This window comes from Psammomys obesus, unplaced genomic scaffold (assembly GCF_907164565.1).
Source record: "Psammomys obesus unplaced genomic scaffold, mPsaObe1.curated_primary_1811, whole genome shotgun sequence".
Lineage (NCBI taxonomy): Eukaryota > Metazoa > Chordata > Mammalia > Rodentia > Muridae > Psammomys > Psammomys obesus.
The window spans coordinates 2,462,004-2,475,906 of NW_026590715.1; the positions used below are offsets into that span (position 1 = coordinate 2,462,004).

At 39.8% G+C, this 13,903-nt stretch overlaps 1 protein-coding gene across 5 annotated transcripts in view; it reads right to left on the reverse strand.

Annotated features, from left to right (window-relative positions):
- The window catches only part of Mamld1 (mastermind like domain containing 1), a 135,635-nt gene that overhangs the window by 24,527 nt on the left and 97,205 nt on the right, over positions 1–13,903 (reverse strand). For 4 of the 5 annotated variants that reach the window (XM_055608783.1, XM_055608781.1, XM_055608784.1 and 1 more), the window contains one exon: positions 12,476–12,586. The exons of the other annotated variant lie outside the window; for it this stretch is intronic. In XM_055608783.1, the coding sequence (XP_055464758.1) occupies positions 12,476–12,586 (111 nt within the window). The remainder of the gene's footprint in view (positions 1–12,475; positions 12,587–13,903) is intronic. 5 annotated transcript variants of the gene reach the window in all.

The window sequence follows — 13,903 nt, forward strand, 5'->3', positions numbered from 1 at the left end:
CTATCTATCTATCTATCTATCTATCTATCTATCTATCTATCTATCTACCTATGATTTTCAAGAAAAGTGGTAAGAATATACTTCAGGGAAAAAAGCAGTCTTTCCAATAAATGGTGTTGGGAAAACTGGGTATCTACCTACAAAAAATGCAGGCAAATCCCCAAGTTTCCAGAGTTGCAAAAATCTAATTCAAAATGTATTAAAGTCTTTAGTGGAGCCTAGGGACATAGCTCAATTGGTAGATTGCTTGCTTAACACTCAGAAAGCCCTGGATTACATCCCTGGCAATGCAGAAACTGGGCATGGGGTCATAAATTTGTAATCTTGGCACTTGGGAGGTAAAGGAGGAGGAGGAGCAGAATTTCAAGGTCATTTTTAGCTACACAGTGAGTTAGAGGACAGCTCAACAAATATAAAGGGCTTTTCACATGTAAGACCTGAAATTATGGAACTATTAGAATAAACATAAGGGGGGTTCAGAAAATTAGAATGGAGAAAGATATTTTTTGGTATAGGAGCTAAAAGGCAAAGCTAGACATATAGTTTTAAAACAGATTCAGCGCAGCAGGTGATCAGACAGTATGCATATGTGAAAACATTACATCTGACATGGCATTGAACTTGAAAAACTCAACAGAAGCAAAACAAAACAACAAAAAATTTAATTAAAAAACCAAAAAAAAAAAAAAAGGAACATTTATCTAAATAGGCCAGTCTCAAAGGATGAAATAGGAATGACCAGCAGGTATTGTGGTTCAATATTACTAGTCATTGTGTATCCAAACCTTAATGAAATACCACTTTACCACAGTCAGAATGACTGCTATCAAAAAAGCTAAAGAGAACAAGTGCTACAAGAATGTAGAAAAACTGGAATTCTTGCACATTGCTGTGAGGGAAGGTTGTTAATTTGTACAGACGTTATGTAAAACAATGTAAACCTTTCTGAAAAAATTAAGAGTAAAGTTACTGAATCATTCATCTATCTTCTCGCTATATGTATAGCCAAAGAAAATGAACTTAGCTGTGTAGAAGAGACATCTGCACTCCTATGTTATTGTAGCATCACTCACAATAGTGTCCATCATCATATGAATGGGTAAAGAAAATACAGTACACAGCTGCATGGAATTTCTTCAGCCAGAAAAAGAATGAAAGCAATGTGGATGAAGCCAGAGAATATGTTAACTGAAATAAGACAGGCCCAGAATGACAAATATTCCACAGTCTTACTTGTCCATGGTATCTCAAACGGATGATCTCTTAGAAATGAGAATCAAATGCTAGTTATCCAAGGCTTGGGAAGGAAGGCTGGGGAGGGATCTGAAAAGTATGGTTGGTAGGTATAATTTGTACTTATATAGGAGCCCTAAGGAGTTCTTCAAGATGTTTATACCACGTGGTATAATTTGGTATGTTCTAGTTATAAAACAAAGTATTTTTTAATCAAAATTCTTGAGTTCTACATATCAAAATTGGATATGTGGCCCTATAGGCTTTCAAAGTGGGAACCTTGGAGCAGAGGCAGCAGGATTCCTTGGATAAACATTGCAAATAAATTCCTGGGTCCTGCATTGTCCTTTGGAATCAGAAATTCTAGATGTGGGACCTAGTCACTATTAACAAATTCTCTAGAGTACAACCCAAAAGGAGATGGAACCTCAGAGAAACAAGAGATACTTGATCCTGTTCAGTAGATCATGCGCTGTCATGGGGAGTTATGGTTCAATGGCCAAACATTGTTGCTTTTCAGTTTCACCTTTCAAATCAGAGAATTTTCCTTTTTTTGTCCAAATTCCTATTCCTTCTTTACTCAGATAAGCTTGGAAATTAAGGGTCTTTAGAACACAAGAAAACACACAGAAAACCAGTTCTGAGGGTGGCATATCACTAGGGAGACTGAGTCCAAAGGGTAAATTGGAGTTTCATAGGGTTGAGCAGTTGGGAAAGTGAAAACATGACAAGAGGGAGTAAATGCATGAGGAGGGCCACCAAGGCTGACTGCAGGAACGTGTGGTGTTGATGGCTTTGTCAGTGTCAAATGTTTCCTCCTTTCCTTTTCTAGATACCTCAACTCATTCTCATCCACATGGCCTCATCCACTAGCTTCGTGCCCTCTAAATGTTTGGGAGGAACCTGATCCCACCCGAGATTTTAGAGATGGGACATTCAGTTTTGCTAACAGAAAGCATTATAGCATGCATATTATTCTTTCTAACCAACATGCCCCGGAATTTCTTGCTCTTCTGACACAGAAACTAGAAGTAGTCCTTTTAATGGAAGGCAGGAAGAAGCTGGCAGCTTCTGGAATTGCTGAGAGCTACAGTGTGCCTACAAGGGAGAGCTAGCTGTAATTTTTGTTGTTTAAATCACCATAAACTGGGTTGTCTGATACCAGCAGTTGATTGTATTCTGATAGACCACCCAGCCTGGCTCCTCAGATTTCTGAGTTTATGATGTGTCTCATCCAAGTACCAACTCTTCTTAGCTTCTGAGATCAGATGAGAAAGGGCACATTCAGGCTAGTATGACTGTATACAAGAACACCATATTTCTGATGATGAAGCTCAAGGACTTGGCAACCTTGCTCAGTCTTCAGTCTTGTTTCTTTATCTGTAGGCCAGCTCTCTTAATAAGAGAGCTTCTCTCTCTTTTCTCTTCTCTCTTTAAAAGAGAAGTGAAACACAGCTGCAATGGCCAGCACACTACAGCAAACATAGCCATCTCCAGCTCTTCATTGAGATCACTAATTCAGTACTCAAGCTCTTCAATTTGCATTAGTAGAATATGATACACATTTGAAAAACAACAGTGCAGCAGAACATTAAGACTATAGATCATATTCAATTTTGATGCAAACTCCAATATATACTTTGTGGGGTTTTGTGAAGAAAATAATTGATCCAAACTGGAATTTATCTATAGAAAATAGAGCAATTATTGGAACCAAGTCCCTGAATTTAAAAATCCTTTCAAAAGCCCAATAACATACTAGAAAGTCAAGATTTTATTTCAGGGATGATAATTGACCAAACCCTATGAAAGATCTTCCTGAGTAGTCTTTTGATGCCTCTAGAGCAATCACAAAGGTTCACTCTTTTGTCCAATACTGGATGAAACATTTTACCTGCGTGGACAGTAGAAAATAGATACAAATAACATACAGTTACAGAGAAATGCTTCTCTCTCTCTCTCTCTGTCTCTATCTCTGTCTGTGGGAAGGTGTTATGGGCTGCAATTGACAAGGACAATAAGCAGAGCAGATGGGGTTGTGGATGCTACCCTAGTATGAGGCGGGAACAAAGCAGGTGGCTGGAAAAGAATGAGAGGAATCTCTACTTCTCTTCTCTGCTGTGCCAAAATACATCTGGTGTATTTTGTTTGTTCCAGTGGATCCATACCCACTCAGAAGATCTTCCCTTAGTGCCCTGTACTTAGTTCAGAGACAAGCAGCCAGGAGAGTGGCAAAGAATTTATGGTGGAAACTCTGTTGAAAGATCTCAGTTGTCTTCAAATCTCTGAAAGCTTCTGAAGTCTCAGGGAGAACATATGAAACTAGAATCTCAATCATCTCATTGACTTCAAGATATCGTAATTTGTGTTACATTGTTCATGGAGGAGGAACCTAAGCTCTATAGTAAATATCACCCTAGCTATGTTTAACAAGTCACAGGCCAAGTTAGGGCTTGGAGTAGGATCTTTGTGGAGACTTGTAAATTAGTGAGGCCATGCCACCACTTAAAATGTATTAACATTGTTTTATTAACAGTTGAATCCTTGGTTATAATCTGATCATTTCTAGTGTGGCATGATTCCTGAGCTGTGGAGATTATCACATTGCCCACAAGCAGCCGAGGAAAGAGCCAGGCAGAAGAGATTTGTATGGAGTGCCACAAATTCAAAGAGAATTGTTATGGTTAAAGTCATTGGCAGAGACTGCCCTTTCAACCCCATCTTACTTCTTTGATCCATATTATTCTAAATATAGCAATTAATTGAGAGATAAAAGAATTCAGACCCCTTAATGAGGATGGAGACAAGGAAAGGTAACTTCTTGTAATAGAATTGCCCTAAAAAGATGTTTCCAAATTTAAAAAATTAAATAAAGCAAATATAAGCAATTAGCAATGTAGCTGTCAAATAACCAAAATAAATGAAAACAAAAACTCAAAGATGAACTTTCTACAAAAAATGTGGAATCTATACTCAACAAGTAGTAAAAATAAACATCTTATTATTTTTAATGCTATTGTATGAGCTTGCTATTATTTGAATGTTGAATGCCTCTCAAGGGCCCTTGTGACAGCAACTTGATCACCAGCATGTGGTGCAATGGCAGAGGTAAGGAATTGTTAGGAAGTAGAGCCTGGGGAAAGGCTCTAGATCATTGGGAGTGTGTCTTTGACCCTTATCTGGAAACATGGGACCCCCTCCTCTTTTGTGTTTCTTTGCTTCCCATCCATGATGAACTGAGAAGGTTTGATGAAATATGTGATTCCCACCATGGTGTTCTGCCTTAGCACAGGCCCTAAAGCAATAGGTCCAGCAGACTATGGACCAAGGACTGTGAGTCAAAATAAATCCTTCCTTATTACAAAGTTATTATCTCAGGCATTTTGTCAAAGTGACAGAAAGCTGACTAACACAAAGCTTATTCAAATACAACCAAGCCAGTATTGTTTTTTGCTGTGTGTGGTATAGGGTGTATGTAACCTAAGCTGACCTTGAATTTGTGATTCTCCTGCCTCAGCCTCAGTGCTAGGATTATACATGTCCCCATGCTCAGCATAGCTAAGTGTTCTTACTAATTTGCATTTTAAGCCTAAGAAGAAAGAACTATTTGACATATGCCAAATAGTCTTCAAATCATGTTCTTGTGGTAGTCAGAAACAAACATCAGTTATCCATACCCTGAGTGAGTGGAGGCCACTCACAGCTTCTAAGACTGCAACTGGCTAGTTTGTACCAGAAGGGTTAGTGTCACCTTTGAGTGGTAAGAATAAATCTTTGTTAAAAAACAAACAATAAAATAAGTGGCTTGAATTCCTAAGCTAGCTGTCTTCTGGGTTTTTCTTATCATGTGTGACTGTCACTGTGGAATGTGAAATGGCAGCCAAAGTCTTGTTTTGTCCTTACAAACTTCATTAACAACAGTGATAGCAGCAACAACAGAACAACCCGTGCAAAGTACCACCGGAAACATGACACTGTGTTTGTTGGAAGTTGAAGAGAGAGATACACATATTCAGACATTACACAAATGCTGTAGAATTACAAGAAACACAACTAGATCACAAAGATGCATTGCAGGCAGGCAGTGTCCTCTCACGACTTAGCAAAGATATTTCCTCCACCCAACATGAAAACAGCCAAGTTCATCAACCTCCTAAAGTCAAGAAGGCTGAGAGCTTCTATCAACAATTATCCAAACCAACGATCCAAATATTCTTAAGAACTTAACATTTTGTGAAGGTTAACAGATGCAACTCAGTCACTGGTTCATTCCTTATACCTCACATTCTTACACTTATTTAAAAAGCCACATTTTTTTTCTTACATTCAAAGCTAGGTAAGATATTTTCCTGTGGCTGAGGGGGAGTATTAAATGGGGTCATAGATAAGACACAAATAACTTAAAATTTGGACATCACCAAACTACAAAGGGTAGAAACTTAAGGTCCTGTGTGCACAAAACCAGGTGTATCAACTTTCTATGAGTCATTTGAACATTTATCAGAGGCTCCTGTTTCTTATTTTGTGTGCCAGTGGCAAGGCATTAGGACCTGTTTTCATTGTAGTTGAGATCCGTAACCTTAGCCAGTACTCTATTTCAAGGCCTTGAACTTGCACATAGAAAGTCAATCCTAGATGGCAAGTCACTAGCATCCTCTATTGGCTCCTGTATTATCCAGAAAACTGTCAGCCTTTCTGGTGTTTCCAGACTTGTGGATACCCAGAGAAGATAAAGCAGGTAGGGCTTCTCATCCTCTTCAAAAACAGCAATAATGTCTATTCCAATTTAAGTCATTTCTTTGTACCTCCAGTGTTGTCATTTCTTTAAAATCCCCAGAGAATGGTAGTCACACTGTTTAATTTACTGGGAAATTTATTTCTATGGATTGGATATGTGCAGTAATTCAGTCTTGTGCGATTAATTTACATGTATTCAGTAAGATATGACTTGTACTAAGTGATGAGTAGACATACACTCACTTCTGCTCATAAGCAGGAAAATGAGCAGACAGCTTGATGCTCTTTTAACAATTCACAGTAATAACATTGGAAAAGGTTGATTTTGATTAATGGAGGATTAACAAGTGTTTTAAAACTGCAGTGTTTCCATTTCAGTTTTGTTGTTTTGAGACACAGCTATGTGTCACTTAATGATAGGGACACGGAAATGTGTTGCCAGGTGATTTCATCACTGTGAGATCACCAATGAGTATACTTTTACAAATCTACATGATACATACAGGTCCATCACTCTACTGTGGCATCGTGATGCAATCAGGAGACTCAGTAAACAAAATAGATGAGCAATTGCCAGCATAACTTGGCAACTGTTTTACAGTAAACTTCCTTTTTATAAGTACACCCAAACACAAAAGTATAAGAAATGCAAAGAACTAGTAACATAGCCACTTATTCTCACTATAAACATGAATCATTAAGTATATTTTGCAAGTGTTCTTTTATTAGACTGGCAGTAAGGTTGGTTTGATTACCACAGCCTTCTGACTCAATGACTATGACATCACCAGATGATAGGAATTTCTTAGCTTCATTATAATCTTGGAGAAACATGCTTGTGCATCTAGTCTGTGTGGACAGAAACATGGTTTTGTGCGACACAACCATATGTGGCATAGCATCAACTATCTCAACTGTTTTTTTTTAAATTTCTATAGGTCCTATGTGCATCCTCTTATACTTGAAATCATGTCTAGATTACTTACAATATGTAATACAATGCAAATAATTATGATATATTGTTTAGGAAGTAATAGCAAGAAAAATGTATGTGTTCATAGCATGGATTTTTTTTACAAATTCTTTTTTAAATTAAATTTTTATATTTTTAATATTAGTTACAGTTTATTAACTTTGTATCCCACCTGTAGCCCCCTTCCTCATTCCCTTCCAACTCCACCCTCCTTCCCTCATCTCCTCCCAGCCTCTCTCTAGGTCCACTGATAGTGGAGGACCTCCTCCCCTTCCATCTGAGCCTAGCTTATCAGGTCTCTTCAGGACTGGCTGCAATGTCCTTCTCTATGGCTTAGCAAGGTTGCTCCTCCCTCGGTGTGTGTGTGTGTGTGTGGGGGGTGGTCAGAAAGCCAGCCTTCAAATACTTTTGATCCATCATTGGTTTAACGTGAGAATTTAGAGCCTGCAAGTACTCGGGACTCACTTTAGTCTATTCTGCTGCTCCTTTCAGGCTCAAAATCAGTCAAGTCAGAGTACACAGAGCTTTTTAAAAACATATCGAAGTTAAGGGCTCTGCCAAGCTCTAAGGGACATCGTCTAAAGGTACAACAGACTCAGGCAAGGTTTCTAGACTCCTGTGATATATGATATTGATATATGTAAATGGGGGAACCTTTAAGTGGAGCATCATTATCATTACTAAGAAACTCAAAAGGAAACTAAAACAAACAAAACAAAAAACCAAAACCAACCAAACAAACAAAAAAAAAACCATTGATTTCCTGGTAACCTTAGTGTTAAGTTTTGAGCGTTGTTGTTTCATTTCCTGTCAATCCAGAGTGGTTAAAACCCAGCTGCTCAACACTGATGTGTCAGTGATCAATCTCTTGAAATGTATGTTACAATGTACCTAACATGTCTCCTCTTACAGTTGCCGCCCATCTTAGATACAAATTAAGAATGCTTGTGCAGGGAAACATGTTCATGTCTGGTAGAGAAGATGCATGCAGGTCACGCCTGCGCTCTGATCAGTGGCTCTTTGAAATCTCACATGTGTCCCCCTTCCCCATCTCCTTCATCTGGAAAATCTAGGCCCTTCCTTAGTTGTCAGTTGATTTACACTATGCAGCCCAGTGCTTGCCCCTGAAGGCCTCTGCTCTTGCATTTCACCAGAACTATCCTACGAAACAAAATCTATGCTACTCCTCACCAGAATTAGTAAAAGACAAACGTGAGGAAACTTGCCTGTTTACATGTCGGGCAGTGCTGCCTTCCCCACTGAGTGAGAAAAAAAGGCGGCAAAGCAAGTGAGAGAACTTGAAAGTCCACCAGTGGTGCATCTGATTTGATGAGGGGGGGCATGTCTTTCAGTAAGTTAAAGTTCACTGTAAAAATATTAATGAGTGATTCTGAGAACAGGAAAAGTATCATCAGTTCTCTGCTGACTGTAGTATAAAATGGGTGAATGTAGCTTTCATTGCAGAAGGAATTCTCTGAACCTCATTGATCATTTTTGCTTTCAATGGGAGGTCATAGTTTGAATGCAAATAATTTAATCCATGGTGTTGAGAGGCAGTATCTAGAGCTCACTACTAAACATGAAGTCCAAACCAAAAGGAATCTTGGGGCACCACAGATATTCTGTTTAAAGGCCCTGGAAATGTGAGTTGGTAAAGGAGAAAGATGGGCAAAGAGAGTTGAGGGGTGTGTTGTACTTAATCCATATGGGTTCTGGGCCAGCCTGGAGGTGGGGGTAGATGGGTCTGGCCTTTACTTTTCCCTTTGTGTACACACTTTCAGACCAATTTGCCAGGTTGAGGACATGGTTTTCAAGTGACAGGTGGCCCCAGCAAGCTGTTGTCATCACATCCTTAGCCTTTCCTCCTCTCCACTGAAGTCATCCCGGAGTTACATTTGTCATTCAGTATTTACATGGCTTCCAGTACTTCAGCTATCTATGTTTGGAAATGAACTTGGCCTTGAGTCCAACCCTTTGGCTCTTATGAGAAGCCCAAGGGCAAAGTCCTTGCTCTGTGCATTACCCTTTAGATCCTGGCCTATGGGTGGGAGGGGGGTGGAGAACCTGCCCTTGCACTTACTGTGCCCCAGTGTCTCAGGAAGGGCAGAGAATACCGATGTCCCTTCATAGTTGCTAGGGACCCAACTGCTTCTAAAGCTACGGGGATATGTGATTTCTTGTTGAATATATAAAACAGAGCAATCCTAGCAAGGAATTAATCCAGCCTTTTCCTACGTGAACTGTAGTCTACTTTCTCTGTGCTCAAAATTTGTCAAAATATCATGTGCTTCTTGGTGTATTTCACTGCAGCTGTCCTCATCCCCCTGTGCCTCGCAGCCTGCCTCAAGGATCAGATTCCAGGATTTTCTGTTCTTACTCCAACTGGCTGCCATCCATATCCTTACTCCTCATGAAGTCACAGTACTAGCCACATAGATCTTCATGGGGCAGCAGAGCCCAGGTGCAGAAGGTACTGTGGCTGGAGGCTGCCTCTTATTAGCCACATACTTTCATAGCTTCACTTCCATCTCCTAAACATACTTGTTTTCTTCTTTGTGAGTAAATGTGAATTCCCTTCTCCAGTGGCTGATGGTAAAATTGCACTAAGTCCAAGCCCTGATTGACAGTTTGGGTCTCACTGAATTAAAGAGCTTCTACACAACACAGACTGAAGAATGAAAGAAAATACGTGCCAACTATTTTTCTGACATGGGAATAACATCCAAAATATGAAAATACGTGAAAAACTAAACAAAAAGAGGAAATAATCTAATCAATGATAGGCAAATTTGAACAATTTTCAAATGAAATACAAATAGCCAATGAATACATGCAAAGATGTTTCATCTGCTTAGCCATCAGGGAAATGGAAATCAAAACTACGCTGAGATTCACTCTTAACCCCAGTCAGAATTGTATTCATCAGGAAAACAAACAAATAAACAAAAAATAAGTGTTAGTGAAGACGGGGGACAGATATACTGTTATATTTTGTTTGTAGGATTGCAAATTAGTGTAGCCACTAGATAATTATAATTGTTCCTCTATAAATTAAAAGCAGGTCTTTCCAGGCTGGTGAAGCACTTGCTTAACACATGTGAGTCCCTGGGTCCAATCCCTAGTACCATAGAAACATTAGTAAAACCTAAAATTTCTATGTAATTTTGCCATATTATTTCTGGCTTATACCCTGAAGTATTAAAGTCAATATGCAACAGACATACCTGTATGCCTATTTTTATCATGACACTATTCACAATAACCAAGATATGGAATTAGCTTAGTTGATCAACAACATATGAATGGATAAACAAAGGGTGTTAAGAAGAGTGGAATATTTTTCAGTTGTGAGAAAGAATGAACTAAGTCCATTTGCCCGAAAACAGTTGTAACTGGTGATGTAATCCCCAGTGTTAAGGGGTATATGAAAGACTCCAAAATACAACCATTACAACGTTTTTTTTTTCTAAGATGCAGAAGCTTAAAGCAGTCATGAAAGTATAAGAATTATTAAGAAAAAGGAAGGCATCAGTGGTATTGGAAGTGAGCTAAGTGAAGATCATGGAGGTAGGTGAATATGATCAAAATATGTTATGTCCAGGTATGAATATGTCACAATGACATCTATTATTTTGTAGAATTAATATATGGTAAGGGCAAGATGGGAAAATTAAGGTTTTTTTTGTTTTTTGTTTTTTGTTTTTTGTTTTTTGTTTTTTGGCAGGGGAATCCCTCACCTAAGAAGTAAGAATTTCATGTCCTTGCCTTTTACTGTAATTTGAAGTCAAAGTAGCTCTAAAGGACAACTTCCTATTGTGAATTTGGGACCAGTTTTTATTTGGGAACAAATTTTTACCTGGACTCAAATTTTCACATTTCTTCACTGGAGAGGGTTATGACATATTTGGTATTTCTACCATATTGCACTTCTCATGTCCCAAGTGTTCACTATCAGAGTCTTTCTTTTCTTCCTCAGATCTCTATGGCATAGGGGCTGCTCCTTTCTGTAGTTTTGCCTGAGGCTCAGAGGGTTTAGAAAACTTTCCTTCTGGCCCTGGCTCACTCAACATCAACAACTTCTTTAGATTGAAACCTCAACTTCGTGTGCACCCAGTGCCCTCACTGCCTTGCCATATTGAATTGATTTCCTGAGGAGAGATGACATTTGCCTTGTAGCTTAGATGGAACAGGTAATCTATATAAATTTATTTATTCTGCTGGTAAAGGGAAATCTCCCAAGAAACACAGTGAGCTCTATAGACAGCTAGAGTGCATTTCTGCTTCCTTACCTGTTTGATTTTCATCTGACATTAAAAGAAAATATTCCTTAAAAAAAAAAAAACTGAGTTCCAGATTCACATACATCTCCAGTCTTCCCACAATAACCACAACCATACAGGGGGAAGGCCACAGGTTAATGAATGCCATGTCATCAGGTGATCATTGCTTCTACAGATCCAACCTGGCTGTGCAGTTTGTTTCCCTGCTGCTAAGGTGAGAATCATGCGCTTCCCACCTTTGAGGTTTCCATCTTTTCTTCCACAAGGATATCAAATTTTGCTTCAAACACTAACCTCTTTCTTTCTTGTCTCTTCAGGAAGACTGAACAAGTTGTTTCAAGGCCTTACAGTTTGTGGGAGAGAAGCTGAGAAAGGGGGAGCTGTTGATTCAGAATGGCTGGAAGAATGTTGTGTGAACAGAGAACTGAGAAGGGCTGGAGCAGGAGCATATACACATTCTCAAGAAGTTGAAATGGGGTACTTACAAGGTAAACATGACTCTTTGCCATTTCCATTGAGCCTCAGAAAAAAAAAATCCACAAGGTACACAAGGCACATAACTCCTGGCACCATCATGGTAGAGACAGGGCTGGAGAGAGAGCTGCCCCCATTCTATTCTGACTATCTCTTGCTTTGGAGAAGCATGTCTTAAAACCTCAGAGGATAGATTTGAGGGCACATGTCCAATACTTAGTGACAGAAAGCCATTTTTGCTTGGTTTTATTCTAAGAGCTTTAGATGTTGTATCTCATTTAATCCTCAGTCAACTACTATTTCCCCAGGAAATGGGAAAAAAGGGGAGGTAGGGGCAGAACATTATGGAGGCAGTGTCTTATTCCCAGGTATGTGAGCACAGATGCTTGGCTGTCTGATTTGCTGTGTGACTGTGGGCCATGCTGGTGACTTCTCTGTCCTCTTTCTAACACTAACCAGAAATGATAAAATCCCCTACCTCTGAGGATTAAGAGAAGAGACAAGTGAGTGAAAAATACCATGCCCTGCCTATGGGACTATACATAGCTGGGAAGATAACTCCCTCTCTGTGAGGGGACTTTGGAGCCTTTTCTGAACTACTAATCTTTGGGGGGTATGGTTGCTAAGTCTTTCTCCTAAACATTTTCTTCAATATCACCTTAGTAATCTTCATAACCTTAATCATTAAGCATTTTCCCCCTAAGACTGGCACTGTGGCAACATAGTCAGACTACAAACACATTCCATTGAAGATAAGAAAAAAATCAAAGTGGCTCACAAGGTTAGATGGTGGCACATGTCCATGAGTGCTAGTGAGAGAGTTCCACTGCTGATGCTGGTGCTCCAGCCAGAGAGCCGCAGTAGTCCACGCACAGCGATGGCAACAGCCCTATAATGACATCAAACCACAGTGCTCCTGAGCCTCGGACAAAGGCTCAAGCCCCCAAGTGGTTGCCCTGTCCTGCCTGTTGGGTCTGGCTTCATGCCATTCACCCTAGCCACCAGCCACCCATTCAGGAGTTCTCTCTGCTGTATGCACCCATCAGATAGCCAATTCTATGGCATCAGGCACTATGCTTTGTTAGGTTCCACAAGATTTGAGTAAAGAGTCTATTTCTAGGAAGTTGTCATGTACACCTTTGAAGAGAAGGCCACTTCCTGAAATGTGCTTCTCTGCCCAAACACTGTACGAACATCTGCTCTTTGACTTCTCTCCAGAACAGAGTGGCCTAGCAGAAAGTGGAAGCACCAGGTCACTCAGGACAATGCTTCCTGAAAAGACAAGGTGAGCTTGAAAAAGTTGCAGAAGTTAGACAGGAGAGAAATGGAGGAGAAAGTCAGGTATGGGAACCAGCCGGGACAAAGGCCAAGAGAACTCTAAGTACTTCCACTTATGGAATGAAGTAGAAGGCAGAGCTTCACAGGTTCTGTGTCTGAAGAAGTATGTGGAGTCAGGATATGGCTTTCTGGGAACATCTGAACAAGTGGGAAACAGCATCGGGACACCATTCTAGCAAGGCACTTCTTAGAGTAAAGGACAGTTTACTGGGACAATTGTTAAGGGTCAACTGTATCAGCTCATATGAAAGACCAGTGAATGGAAAGAAGCACCATGACTAACAGTATTCTACAGGAAGACTTTGAGCCTTGCATCCTGGTAGCCACACTTTCCTGAAATTCCCTATGGCTGACATCCGGATGATAACAAACTCTATCTTAAAGCTTTCTGGGACTCTTCCCAATCCCTGCCTCCACCCTTGCACCTAGCTGGCATGTCTCTCACCCACTTGAATGAATCCAGCTGCCATGTTGCTTGATTCTTGATGGAGAAGCCTTTGGCTAATAAACAGTGCATGGGGCCCCTATAAAGAGCCTCTTCCTATGAATAATGCCATTAGTGAGCATGGAAGAAGCTCCTTCTCCATGGAACTTGAAGATGATAGTGACTTTCTGAGAAACTCCGTTCAGAAGAACCAGTTAATCCACGATTCCTGACCCACAGAACCTGTGAGCCAATAATATGCATGTGGCTTAGAGTTGATAATTTGATGTAATTTGTTACATAGTGATAGATAATTAATACAGGTAAGGATCAGAGCAAAGAAAAGTGGAAACTATGATAGACACCACCAAGGAAAACCAATTGTGTTTAATGATTCAAAAGACTGTAGGTGATGAGGGAATGTGAGACAAAAGTAGTTTCAAG